This window comes from Crocodylus porosus, unplaced genomic scaffold, assembly GCF_001723895.1.
Source record: "Crocodylus porosus isolate Cpor-Errol unplaced genomic scaffold, CroPor_comp1, whole genome shotgun sequence".
NCBI classification, from domain to species: domain Eukaryota; kingdom Metazoa; phylum Chordata; order Crocodylia; family Crocodylidae; genus Crocodylus; species Crocodylus porosus.
In genome coordinates, this window is record NW_017728923.1 from 12,702,471 (window position 1) to 12,716,945 (window position 14,475).

At 42.1% G+C, this 14,475-nt stretch overlaps 1 protein-coding gene across 2 annotated transcripts in view; it reads left to right on the forward strand.

The window, feature by feature from the left end:
• The window catches only part of ABAT (4-aminobutyrate aminotransferase), a 130,084-nt gene that overhangs the window by 67,093 nt on the left and 48,516 nt on the right, over positions 1-14,475 (forward strand). For both annotated transcript variants that reach the window (XM_019540086.1, XM_019540085.1), the window contains exons 3-5: positions 5,681-5,778; positions 7,607-7,636; positions 10,436-10,553. In XM_019540086.1, coding sequence (XP_019395631.1) covers positions 5,681-5,778; positions 7,607-7,636; positions 10,436-10,553 — 246 coding nt within the window. The remainder of the gene's footprint in view (positions 1-5,680; positions 5,779-7,606; positions 7,637-10,435; positions 10,554-14,475) is intronic.

Here is a 14,475-nt window from a genome sequence, read left to right on the forward strand (position 1 = left end):
TGTGTGTACTGACCCCCTAGTCCCAGCGTTACCCTGGCCCCTCTCTCTTACCTGTTTGTTTGCTTCGCTCATTGGGCTGGGCTGGGCTGTAGTTGTGGGTCCTGTTTGGTCTGGCAGTCTGATGTTTCCTCGGCCCTCATCTTCCCCTTCCCCCGACGAGCCTAGTTTAAAGCCCGCCGGAGGAGTTCTGCCAACCTAGAAGAGAGCACACACTTACCTTTAGGGGAAAGGTGGAGCCCATCCCATCCCAGCATGTCTCTCGTTGTGATGTGCCAGTCGTGGCTGAGGAAGCCAAAGCCCTCCTCGAAGCGCCATTCCTGTAGCCGCCAGTTGGTCTCCGCGCTGCACGTTTCATGCCGTCTGCCTAGTCCACTCACTGGCAGGATAGAAGAGAAAACCACCTGTGCGCCCATCTCCCTCAACACTCACCCCAGAGCGTGGTAGTCCTCCATCAGGTGATCAGGGCTCCTCCTGGCCGCATCGTTAGTGCCCACATGGACTAGGACCATGGGGTAATAATCAGTGGACTGGATTACGGTCTGGAGCATGTCCTGAATCCTCGCTCCAGGTGGGCAGTATACCTCGCGTGCCGAGGGGTCCCGGCGACAGATGGGGCCCTCCGTACCTCTCAGGATGGAGTCACCAAGGACGATCATGCGACGCTTCTTCCTCCTGGCCTTCTTGCCTCCTTCAGCTTGCATGGGACACGCAATGGTTAAGTGAGCTTAACCACTTGTGAGACATGTGGGTATTCATGAGCTTCTGGGGAGGGTCTTTGGAGTAATTGGAGGTTTTCTTCAGTAGAATTAATCTAGAGAAAAGTTGGAAGTTGGACAGCCAAGAAACTGCTTGACCAAAAATACTGCACTGCAACAGGATGGTTTTTACAAATCTGGGCATTTGCCTGCCTTCTCATATGCAAATCTTCCTGGAGCTCTGATATGTTGTCATGCTGTTTCATCTCATGGGCACTTGGCGGTACTGCTCCTGGCACTCAACATGATGTGGGTAAATGACAATTCCAAAATCTCCTCCAACAAGTCTACATTCACAGTTCATCTTCCACATATTAACTTGAGGTAGGGATAGTGCTACTGAAGCTCTGAATCAGTTATGTGGTTTTAAATTAATTTACGGCAGATACACTATGCCAGAGAAATGCTTGTAAGTGCCCCATAGCTGAAAGTCTGGATAAAATGTTTAAGTTTGCAATTATTGAGTATATTATTGTCATGGTACAGTATAGAGGCAAATTTGTCTCTCTTTTCTTGGTACCCTGACTCTCTCAGGACTGTTTTTCTTACTGTGATCATCTAAGTCCCATACTACGTTGATGGAGGTAACATGTGTGCCTGTTGAGAACTTATGCTTGGTTCGGTTAGTATCAACCTTTTCCATGTTCTGCCAGTTGGGCACACCACCAGCCTCCTTGTTGTTTAACCCTGTGATGTAGGCATCATCTTCATTTTATCCCTGGACATGTAATGCATCTCTTCCAAAGTTTGTCACTTCTGTTATTTGTATCCTAGGAGCTCAAGTCTCTGTCCGTGCCCTAAAATCTCCCCTTTTGATTATTACTGCCACACTTTTATGCTGTTGTGTTCATTTAAACAAAATAAATGGGTTCAGAGACTGATTTTTTTTCATCCTTGTACAACACCACACTTGGTTTGCAACTTTGACTGCTCCTTGCTGCAAAGACTATAACCTGCTTAACTGTAGGGAAAAGATGTTAACAAATGCATTCAAAAGTTTGGAAATGTATTAGTTGGGACCCACAAGGGAAAAAAAGAACTTAAATCCAAACATAAAGTAGAGGAGACCTTTTGCCACTCGTGGGGGATCCATTCTGGAGATCCCCACAAATGGTGATATCCCCAAATACTGATGGGACTCCCCATCAGACCCCGCAGATGCCCCCTGCTCCCCACCCCCATGAAAAACTGGAATCACGGGGCTCCCCCACAGCACCGGAGGACCAACCACAGCTGCCTCCAGGTTAGAAGATGCCACCGCCACCTCCCTCCCCGTCCCCAGTACTCGCTCTTCGCCTGCCTGGCTCTGCCCTCCCCCTCCGCCTGCCCGGCTCTGCTCTGTGCTCTGCCCTCCCCCGCCCCACGCAGCGCTCTGTGCCTGGCTTACGCAGAGGCAGGAGCTCAGTGCAGCACCAGAGGGAGCTGCAGCAGCGCTCACCCCGACCCACCCCATTGATGCAGCACACCATGAATATTCGAATCTGGGAACAGCGGATTCGTGACTAGCAAGGGCTTCCTGTATTTTGAAATTGATTACAAAAGACAAACTTTATCAAAACTTTTGAGTCCCCTTGCCAGAAAGAGGATATTCAATTAGTCTTTAATTCAGCAATCCTTCTTACTGGGAAATAAAGGTTAATTCTGTTGTTAAATTAAAATTTCATACTGATTTACTGTGACAGTGGTGGCTACATTCAGGCATTTAAGAACATAAGGAGTGCCATACTGGGTCAGACCAATGGTCTGTCTAGCCTGGGTATCCTGTCTTCCACAGTAGCAGGGGTGAACGCTTTAGAGGCAGAGCATTCAACCAGATATCTTGGGGGTGATTCATTCTGTATTTATTACCCTCCCTGGCATCTACCATTATTGGTGTTGAGATGACAGGAAATATCTTCAACTGTTCTGTTCAACAGCTATTAATAGATCTTTCATCCATGAATTTGACTATTCCCTTTTTGAATCTGGCTATGCTATCTGCCTCTACCACCTCCTGTGGCCATGAATTCCACACATTATCTACACCTTTTTTCTTTCTTTCTTTTTTGTAAAAAAAACCAAAAAAACCTTCTGTTGTTAATTTAAAACCTGCTATGTACTAATTTTGATGGGTGCTCCCTATTTCTAGTATTCTGGGACTTAGTGAATTACAGTTCCCTCTTCTCTCAGTCTGCACCCTTCCTTATTTTATAGACCCCTGTCATTATCCCTTCTCCTTTCTGAACTGAAGAGTCTTAGCCTTTTAAGTCTCTCCTGGGTATAGCAACTGTTGAACAAAATTGGGCCTAGCACAGATCTCTGCAGGACCCTGCTTTTGACCTCCCTCCATCCTGAAAAAGTGACCATTTAGTCCTACCCTTCACTTCTTATCTTTTAACTACCTCTCCATCCATGAAAAAAACCTTCCCCTCCAGTCCTGTTGCAACTCCAGTTTTTTAAGTAGCCTTTGGTGAGGGACCTTTTCAAAAGCTTTTTTAAAACCTAAATATATCGTGTGCTCATTAACACCCACAAAGAACTCCAGCATATAGGTGAGACAGGATTTCCATTTATGCAAACCATGCCGATCCTTCCCCAGCAGACCATATGACATCTGATTTTATTCTTTATCTTCTAACCAGATTATACCAACTTCAAAAAATTTCACAAAACAAATGTGCAAAGGGAACAAAGAGGTAAGATAGTAAAAACTGAGTAAAAAAAAGTCTTCCGTTGATATTCTCAGGATATGGGGTGGTTGTTCAGTCATGGATGCACGCTGTGTACTGGCAGGTCAGCCATAATAGCTATTGGTCTGCACCCTGATTTGTTTTGCTCGTCCTCCACAATATTATCTGGGTGGCCTGGTCAGATCCTTCTCCTTTACAAAGGTATCCTGGGCAGGCCACATGCTTGTGTTCTGCATTATGTTTGGTCTCCGGATCAGGTGGAAGTCTGAGAGAGAGGAGACATGGAAAAATTGAAATCCTTTAAGAAATGGAGATTTTCCTGTTTCTTATAACCTATGAACACTGCAGATTTTGTTTAATACGTACCAGATACAGTTCATCTTCTAGGCTCATTTACACACGACAATTATATATTGCAGTTTTAGGGCAGGTAGCAGACAAAATGCTGTTTTTTTTGTGCTCTTGAAACATATATATACCCAGCATTTTGGAGTAATTTGTTACAAAATGCGAGTGGAGCCTGTTATGGATGAAGAAAGGGAGTTTACTGCCTTTCAGCCTCATTTGGCATGTCAAACCTGTTTTCTTTCCTATACTGCGTTCATGCCAAACAACAGCAGTATAATCATAGGTCAGAATAAAAATGATCGCTGACCCACATCTCAGAGTTTGTCTTCAGGCTCATACACAATCCCTCCTCCACCCTCATTCCCTCCTTCATCCCCCCACCCTTTTTTTTTTTTTTTTAAAGCAGAGCTGTTTTATTTTCTGATGAATAGATTTTCTTTTCCAAGATTGTTCTTTAATGTTGTTATAAACCGCTCTTCAGTTTCTTTCAGCAGTTCTGCTGGTAATGAATCACCCCAGTTTTACAAATGGGGAAGTTGGGGTATAAGACTTACTTGAGATGATAATGCATTGTGTCAGCAGTAGAGGTGAAGATCTAATCTAGGATTTCTCAACCCCAGTCCCCCTTTCCCAAGCAGTAAGATATTCCCCTTGTTCTCTTGTGTAACCCAGGCGCTACTCCAAGATGTACCCCCTCTCCAACTGAAGGGATCAAAGCAGGTGCACGAGTGCTGTGGGAGGTGTAGGGACTCTCCTTCCCTATAGAGCAGAGCCAGACCACCAATGGGGACTTAACCATGTACCTTTTAATGAGAGAACAGTACTGGGAACATAATATGTATAAACAAGGGGGTATAGGGGACACTACAATGCCCCAAAGGGGCAGGATTCAATAAAGGTTAGGCTCTTACAATCATACACATATTCATCCAGTTGACAAAAGATAGGGTTAACAGAATATAAAACACAAACAGCAGAACAAACAATACTGGTGGGTGAAATATGAAAGTCACAAAATACAAGACGTCCAATAACAAGAAATAGGGCCTAGGTACCGGGAACGGGTGGGAGGGAAAGAGGGAAAACACAATGACCTCTTTCCACTGCAACAAGAATTTTTCCCTGTCGCTTCACTCACCCCAGCCAGGACTTGAACTGAGATCTCCCACGTGGTAAACAAAAACTCTACCACGCGACCACCAATGCTGGCATGAGTCTCAGCTGCTAGGGGTCTTGACTTCCTGGAGCCCCTGCCTCACATCAAGTTTCCTGGCCTCTTGCTGGAGGAGCTGGAAGCAGGGCTAGGAACCTCTCCTGCTGGCCACAGCCTCTCCCAGGGGATCCTGGAGCCCAGCGGGGAGCCTCTCCTGCAGGCCACACACCACGCTGCTGAGGGTCCCACTGCTGCCTGCAGGTCCCACTCCTTCAGGCTCTTCTGGGGCAACTGCTTCCACCCTGCTGGCCCAGCTCTTTGAAACTCCTTCCTTATGGTCCCTCACTGGTCTCCCCTGAGTCAGCTGTGCTGCCTCTTTTATTCCCCTCCAGGTGACCCAAGGGGCCAATCAGGAGACATGGAGGGTGAGTCTCTGGGGCCTGATTGGTGAGGAAAGGGAATTCCAAGCCCTCCAATCGTCTTTTACCCCTTCAAAACCCATGGGCCAAATCACTACCAGCTAGCCCGTCACACTTGCATGGACCAGAGGCCAAGATCTCTCATGACCTGCGCTAGCCTAAGGCAGGATTAAAATTGGGTCTTAAATTCCCTTCAGCAAGTGCAACATAGCTGTCTTCTGCTATGAGATATCCTTATCCAGATGGAGAACCAGGTATTTATTTTCAGGGGAGTATAATAGGTCTGATATAAAAGCAAAGTTTATCATCATTTTTTCTTCTTTTTAATTCTTGCAGGACACAGGGCTATCAGTCAGGCTGCAGCTAAAATTGATTTGGATTTTGATTATGATGGACCTTTAATGAAGACAGAGGTTCCTGGGCCTAGATCCAGAGTAAGTTCACAGAGTGTGATGGTTTGTGGATTTTGTCCAAAGTAGCTGTGTTTTGAGTGATCAAATTGGAAAAACGGTGCCTAGTAGATGTAATGGTTAGGGACAATGATTATTTTAATTGCAATTTTGCAACTTTCTAAACTCATTTTTAGCAGTGAAAAACTACAAGGAAAGAAACTGCTAATGAACATGTTTGAGTGGAATTCCTAGCAGTAACAAAGCAGTTGTGCCTGAATTTGGATCCAAACTATGATGATTGATAAAGCAAAGGTTATGCAGATATGTTGGGTTGTCTATCAGAACATTTGAAGACAAATTTTTCTTCTTAGACAGGTAGGAAAGCTACTATCCCTATTGTTCTGCTTATCCTCAGCACATGCATAACAGTGTTGCTAGGAGACTAGTGTGTTTGTACAGCCTCACCATTTTGATCAAAAAGATTTTGCCTTTTGTATTTAATCTCAAGCATTCCTAATAGCTATTGCTTGCATTAAGCAAGAATTAGAAACAAGTGGATGTCAATTTAAAGAAACCTCTCCCTCAGTGGTGAGCCAAGAGCATTCCCTGGACACATTTTCTAGTGAAACACAGGATTGACTGTGCTTATTACAGATTAATGCTTTGGTTTCGGCACTGAAGAGTGCTGCACATTCTTTTGCTTGGGCGGAATCAGATATTTAATAGAATCCATTAAATCAGCTCTGCTTAAGTAGTAGGAAAATCTGCTAATAGTACCTGGGGGCTCAGACAGTCTTAACAAAACTCCTTTGTTCTCTGTTGAAAGGCTTGTTTTGCAATTACTGCTTTCCTCCTCCTTCTCTGCATGGAGTGTAGTTCACTCAAAATAAATGTAACCAATTTGGGGTTGACTCCACCTATGCAGAGTCCCACTGACTTCACTGGGTATGTACAGGGACCAGTGTCAGTCCTAGATGCTAATAAAAGGCCACTATCTGTTATAACTATTATGTATGAATCCCTCATTTATGCATTTACAGCTCTCCTTTTTGGGCTTTTTTTTCCCCTTTCTGGCTGGATTGTTGCTTCTGTTTCATAGGCTAATTACAGACAGTCCAAAAGCCTAAAGCTGAATTGATTCAATCTTCGCAGGTTAATCTGAGCTGTGTAGATTGAACTGATAAGCAAGTGAACAGATATTCACTTTTGATTCTGGAAATGCAGCCACATGCCTGCAGTGGCCCAGGCCAGAAGCCAGGCAGTGCTCGAGCACACCTCCCTGCTCAGCTAGAGCAGGCAATTTGGACCAAGGTTAGCTCACCAATCCAGCGAAGAGGGTTGCAGGGGAGGTGCATAGCATCCTGGGATGCTAGGGGGGCTGTGAGTTAACTTGAATTTTGAGGGGATCTTGGACAGAAGTTCAATAAACTGATTTAACCTAAATCAGTTAAGTATATGATACTGTGTCCATCTAGGTTTATCTTAAACTGATTTTGGCCATTTTGAAAGCAGTTTATGTGCACTGAACTTCTGTTGCATTACAGAACTGAACCAGTTTCTAATCACTTACACTGATGTATGTGTAATTTCTGTCCCTAGTCATAATACAGATCACCCCAGTTTTACAAAATTCAGGCTAAATGTTTTAGAGAGGATACACACACACACAATTTTTATGCAAATTGGGCAGCTGAAAAAAAAAATATTTTCCACATCTTCCAAACATAGATATTGCAAATTGCACATGACAAGTGAATTTTACCGTTAGTTGTGAAAACCTGCATGCAATTAATGTGTATATTTAAAAATAAATAAATAACCCACAGTGTTTAGTGGTTAAATTGATGAGGCTGTTTGTTTTATCTTACAGGAATTAATGAAAGAGCTAAATGGAATTCAGGTAATTTAAGTTTCTTTTTTCTTTCAGTTAATTTCTCAGCATTTCTGTTTTTGAAATCAAATGCTTTAGGTTCAGGCTACCAAAGTAGGCAGGAAAGATGTGCCATATTTACTCAAATACAAGAAAAAGCCTCTCATCTTACAGTCACATATAAGGAAATTTCACTAAATATATTGTGTATCACTAACTGCTGCCAAAAGTAGCAGGTGCTCAGCAATGGAAACTTACTATGAAACTGATTAAATGCAGCCAGTGCTGTGTATGACTATGAAAAACATGACCCACATTGGGCAAACATTCTGATTGAAACCTATCACAAGAATAGGTTAACATAGCCCATCTGGGTAACACACATGGTAGTGACCAGTAAGCGCAGTCCCCCCTCACTACTGACTCTTTCAAGTCATGGTGAGCCATGACATTTGATACCATTCATGCAGAATCCCTCTGTCTCCCCCTCTTTCATCCTGACACATGTGCTTAGTGTGGCCCTGCCCTCCATGAGGTGAAGCCAGATTAAGTTGCCCTGTGCCTCATCTGAATGCAAGTTTTTGGAGTATCCCAAGACTTGTGACAAGAACACCTGGTTCCAGTCATGAGTGGGGCTAATTAGCTTGTGAATCCTTCCTGGGGCTATCTGGAGTAGACATACATTTTGAGCAGTGCTGAGCTGTGGGGTCCCTTGTGGCTTGAGATGCTGTTGAGTCCGGTGGGGCCCAGCCTGATGAACTATGGGCTATATCATAAGCCTTTGGCTTTGGACTAATGCCATGCATAATTTGTACCACATAAGCACAGATGCAGGAGGTAGTAAGGGCAAGGGGCAGACTTTGAGCCATGGACATGCCACCTGGTGACAGCTGCCAGGCTGTGGGAGTGAACCTTCCTCCAAGACCTGCCAGGCACAGGGACTTGAACTGGCAGGTATCCCACTGTGTATTCCCTGTGTGGGTGCTGAGACACAGAGAGGGGCAAAGAGGCCCACTGAACTGCCCCAGGCAAACCTGCCAGTGGAAGGAGGGAACAATTGACCACCTCCTCTAGAACTGGCCATAGGCCAGGGAGGTGTGGAGGAGAGTAATCATATTCCTTGCGATGGTGACAGTGGTTGAGACCTTCACCAGAGAGGTGGTGCTCTTCGGACACCTGTCCAAGCATCAAGGGGCCCCTCCAGCTCGCTTTGACCGATGGAAGAGAAAAGACTGGCCAACTGTTCAGAGGCGGGATCACCAGAGAGAGCACTGGCGATTGTGATGACAATGGGTGAAAGGACTGGGGAAGCTGGCAAGAGATTTGGGAAGGAGGTGGTAGGGAAGAAAGAGGGCACTGAGGTGGTCTTTTGTGTGAATGTGATGTGTAAAGGAGGTGGTGAAGAGTGTGTTTGTGGCTCTTGTAATGGGGATGATGATGTTTTAGCTGTTGTTGCGTGTCATGAACTGTCAAGTAAACCAGATCAATCATGAGACAGAACTCTAAAGGTATAGGGAGATATATATTTATAAAGAAATGTAATTTTTTGCAAAAAACCCATTATTTATACTACATATAAGTAGGTGCCAAACTGCTGCTCAAGTGTGTTAATGGAGTACTGGTGCTAAAACCTGCAACAGTTTCAAAAAAGGCATCATGCATCAATTCTGGGATACACTAAGTGCATGGGTACTATATGCAAGTTGCTACAGCCACATTTAATATGAAGACTGTTTTCAGATTTGTTCCTTACTTCCCTGTGCTCAGGGAGAGCAGGGTCTGACAGAAAGGGGAAAGGGCTGCCAAGGGAAAAAGCTGGGGAAAACAGAGCAAATGGCTACCTGACCTGCCTCCCCACCCCACTTCCCCCTTGATTTATTTCCCCTGCTGTAGCAGTGGGAGGGGACAAATTCAAGTCAGACTTGCAATAATTAGATTCCATACCTGGAAAATTATAATGAATTTATACATTTTCCATATATAGAATCTAATTACTAGGGTGGTTGTCTTCTATTTGAGTAAATATGGTAACGCTGCATAAAAAAAATTGTGCATAATGTTTTACAATTAAATTACAATTTAATATGTACTAGAACAAAATTTTTGCCTGGCCTTTTCCTAGTGTTGAAATGTTCTGTGACATGTAAATGCCTGTCCTTTTTTTTTTTTTTTTACCTTATTTTACCTACTATGTGTGATACTTGTGTTTTAATGTTGCTATTAAGCAGAGGATAACCATTTGTTACCTTGCCCCAAAGGACAGTGTTTTGGTGTGCATGCTTGACTTACGTGGAAGAAATGCGTGCTTATAGTTGTTTAAATTTCCTCATAAATTGGCACGTGCAATTCCCACAAGAAAAATGTCTGTCAGCCTTACATATGCATGCATTTATGTATGTGTTTTGCAGACGGCACATGTGGGTGATCTGCAGGATCAGACTGACTCAGGAATTCTGTGTTTTATTTTCACTTCTGCCCTTACTCACTGTTGGACCATGGGCAAATCATTAACTGCATTTAATTCCCTGAGGTTGGTAAAATGCTTTCAGAGCTTCAAGTGAGGAGGTCTTAAAATGGGTGCAAAATACTGCATTCCATTTTTCTCCTCTTTCTCTTAGTTCTTTTTACAGTCCATGCTTGTAATAGGCTACAGCAAAGTTAATCCTGATAAAATGAAGATACTTATCTTTTGGGGATTAGGTATTGTAAGCAGGTGTTGTATTAGGTAGTGTTGCATCTCTCCCCCCGCTTATGTTGTGTGCATCTTCAAAATAAGATTGTTCTGCCTCATACTAGATATATTGGATTGTTGGGTTTTTTCCTTTTAAGAATGCAGAAGCTGTACACTTTTTTTGCAATTATGAGGAGAGCCGAGGAAACTACCTTGTAGATGCAGATGGGAACCGCATGCTGGACCTCTACAGTCAGATTTCATCCGTCCCAATAGGTAGGCAACAGATTGCTCCAGAACTTTTGTTTTGCCACTGAGCTGCTTTTTCTCCTCTCTTGATCTCTGCCAGAGGAGGTGATTGATTAAACAATAAAACAACTGACACAGTGTTTGCTTCATTGCGGTCATAGTGCTTCAGTGCTGTACATTACATAATGGCATCTCTGTATAGCTGGAGGATCTACATTAAGATTCAGTACATGTGGCTCCCTTGGAGCGTGTCATGGTAGCTACAAGGAGCCATAATATTAATCTTAGGTTGGATCATGAGGGTTCTGTAACCTTTTTAATTGATTCTTTGTTAAATTTAATGTCTTAAATACAACATTTGATCAAGAATGTTGCCTTCAAGATATAGCCACCCTTCTGAGGCAGACTGTCCTCCCACTCAAGCTGCCTTGCTGACTGCAGGCCAAATGCATTAATTCTACAGTATTCTTATCTTGCCGTCTCCTTTCTGTTGATTCTCAGCGTATTCCTTCTGGAGTCCATTTTGTCTGTGGTTTCTTAGGAATTTGGATAGTAAACTATATTGTGACATACTCTTGACTTAGGTCTGCAGAATTCCCTAGGTGGTTTCCTGCCTGACAAGAGCCAACCCATTTGAGTATGCACATTATTTGTGAAGATCATGGTAACTAAAAAAGGGTGGGGTTGCAGTATTTAAGATATATCCTGGTACCTGAACTCGCTGGATACGCTGCACTTAATTTGACTTGTAAAACCTAAGCAAAAACAGGTTATTTACATCAGGTTATTTATTGCTTACAATTCATATCAATGTCAGTTTTTCCTCTGCTCTTACAGTCTCCTGATGCTCCTTTTCTGCCTGGTTTTGTGTAGAGGAGGTCAAAATGACGCTTGGATTTGTAACAGGAGGAAGACTTTTTTTTTTTCAGAGGCATACCTGGCCTCAAAATCATGTCTTAATAATCATGATTCAAAATCATGTCTTAATAATCAAAGTCATAATAATCACTTGATAGTTTTGACCAAGGTCCTACAGGACAGGTGTCAACATTGCAGGACATATTCCAAACAGTCTTCCTTGGTGACACTTTTAACAGAGAGAGGCTAAGTAGAAATGTAAACTAAAAAGACAGCGCATATTAGGCAGTCCTGAAGCCTATTGACAGGCAAGCATAACAAGAAGTTTCCCTACCTTTAGCAGACCTAATCAGTGGTTGGAATATTTGCTGTGAAGTGGGCATTTTTCATTATTATTAAATTTGCTAGAATAAAGATGGCATGGAGGGAATTTATTCAACAACTTAACATTGTTGCAATTATTTTTTGGTTACTGGTCCACTTACCAGTGATGACCTGAATTGCGGGGGGGAAATAGCAGGTAGCATTTGTCTTGAAATCACTCTGCAAGTAACTGAGAAATACTGTAATAAAATGCTTATTTTAGTTTTAATTTTGCTTTCAAGAGGCTATGAAAGGACAGGCCAAAGGGGTAGGTTGTAAAGATGTGAATTTGTAGGTTGCATTCATTTGATTAAAGTTAGAAAAAACAAGGAAGATTTATACAAGTAGAGCTATTACTTTTTTGTCATAGTTAATACTTCTGTCCCAAAAGAGCTGGTCATGTGGAAGATCATAGGGTAAAATAGAACCAAACATTAAACTGTATTGCTGATGTAGAGCAATGGCGGTAGACAGATCAGTGAGCAAAGACCTGAAGGATGGTGTCAGGCTCTGGGAAAACTCGGTCAACTTTTGGGTACTCTTTCAAAAAAAAGCAGACAGAAAGAAGTCTAAATTACAGTTTTGAGGAATGCAGATTTTTTTTGTTTGTAAAGTAATCAGTGCACTTGCTACTGCATACATATTGCGCAGTACCAAGAAATATTAAAAGAAGTATTGTTCTTGGAAGAGAAACCCCAAAATTTGAGGTACTGTAAATTGGATGATTTACCACATAAAGCATTGTGATATTCCAGTTTTCACTGTAGGCTTCTTTTATGAAGATCTGCAATTAAGTGGCTCATTTGTCATTATGGCAAAAGAGCAAAGATTTGTGACTGACTTATTTGCAATAATCCATTCAGATAATCTGCTTTGCAGAGTTAATCATTTCATAGGCTTTATTTGCAGGTACTTCTTGCTGCTTGTAACTTATTTTTGCTGAGGCTGCTCTAGAGAGAAGAATTTTGTTGACCCTAATGTGGACATATGTGCATTGCTAGAGAACATGGTATTTTTGCACTAATTTGCATCTAATTTATGTAAGATTTGACTATGAATTTCTAGAAATTAACATTGGTTTGGTGCTTTAGCCTCTCATTTATCTATATCACTACATTTTCACCTGAGAGAGGGGCTCTGTGGAAAGAGTTAGTAGGTGATCTTCTAATTAAATGCCATTTCATAGAGTCCATGCACCATGTTAAAGCTGCACGGGCAACATTAAATCCTACCTTTCGAGTGCTTGACTCTCTTCCTTAAGATTCCTTCAAGACAGGTTCTGTGTGTGTGTGTGTGTGTGTGTGTGTGTGTACATACACAAATATTTTTTATATAATGTCTTTTTCATTTTATTTCCTTAATATTTTTTTCAAATTGAGTACATATAAATCATTCATTCATGGACATGTTCAGAGCATACCTGCAACACTTGAGAGGTTGTAAGGTAATAGCAAGAAAAAGATATACCTGGGTATGTATAGGCTGGTTCATTTTAAGAAGATTGTTTCTTAAAACCTATAGGACCTATAGTATAAAGCTAATGATTTGGAGAGAGAATCTCTCCAACATGTCTCCCTCTTTTTTCCACCTTTTTAAGTATATGCAGTTAGCATGCCTTCAATATTTGTATGCAGGTAAAAAAAAATGCAGTCAGGATGAAAAATGCTACCCTTGCTTAGTCCATGAAGAAGAAACTCCCTGAACAATAGTAGATTAGGAAAGAAGATAACTAAATTGGCTCAGTGTTGTACATCCTAAATAACCCACTTTGGTATCTTCTTGTGGCTCATGGGAAGCAGGTTGGATGTTTTGGCGTGGTGGTAGCTGATATCAGGTGTTGCCTAAATTAGGCTTTCTCTTTTTTCCTGTGTACTTCTTTAGGATACATTTCAATTTATCTCTGCTTTTGCACAAACATCCAAAAATTCTTTCCGGGGGAGAGAAGTAGCAAAATCCGTTTTTTTGTTGTTTGTTGAGAAGAGAGCATATTTATGATTCTAGGATGTGAACATGAAGTGATTTCTGTGGATACCCCTGTTAGCTCATTGTAACTGGTTAATGAGATGGAACTTCTCCCCATTGACAGATAGGAGTTCATTGGAAGCATGCCTGCTGTATTTATTAGGTGCAGTCAGCTGATTTTTCTGGGTTGAACATTGAAAATAAATAGAATTGGATTATATATTCCTCTGAGGCAAAGCAGGGTGGATTTTTTGATAAATTCATTCTAATATCACCTCAAATAATATAAGGACATTATACAATTGTGAGCTTCAAGGATGGAAAGAATGGAAAATCAATTAACAGAAATTATGGCTTGGAATTAAAATTTCTGGGCTATTTAATTAGTCTAGTATAGCTCTTCCGCTTTATCCATGTTCATTAAAATAGGATTTTGACGTTTTTCACTTAGTTTGGTTTCTCCAAATGATATATAATCTTTCATAACAGTGCAGAACTCAAGGACTGAAATGCAGAATAGAACTCTGAAAGTAACTGCAATAAATTCATAGTTTCATAGTTTCTAGGGTCAGAAGGGACCTGAGCAGATCATCTAGTCCAACCCCCTGCCATGGCAGAAAAGAGTACTGAGGTCAAACGACCCCAGCAAGGTGTTCATCTAACCTCCTCTTAAAACCCCCAGGGTAGGAGCCTGCACCACTTCACTTGGAAGTTGGTTCCAGACCCTCGCCGCCCTGACCATGAAGTAGCACCTCCCGATATCTAA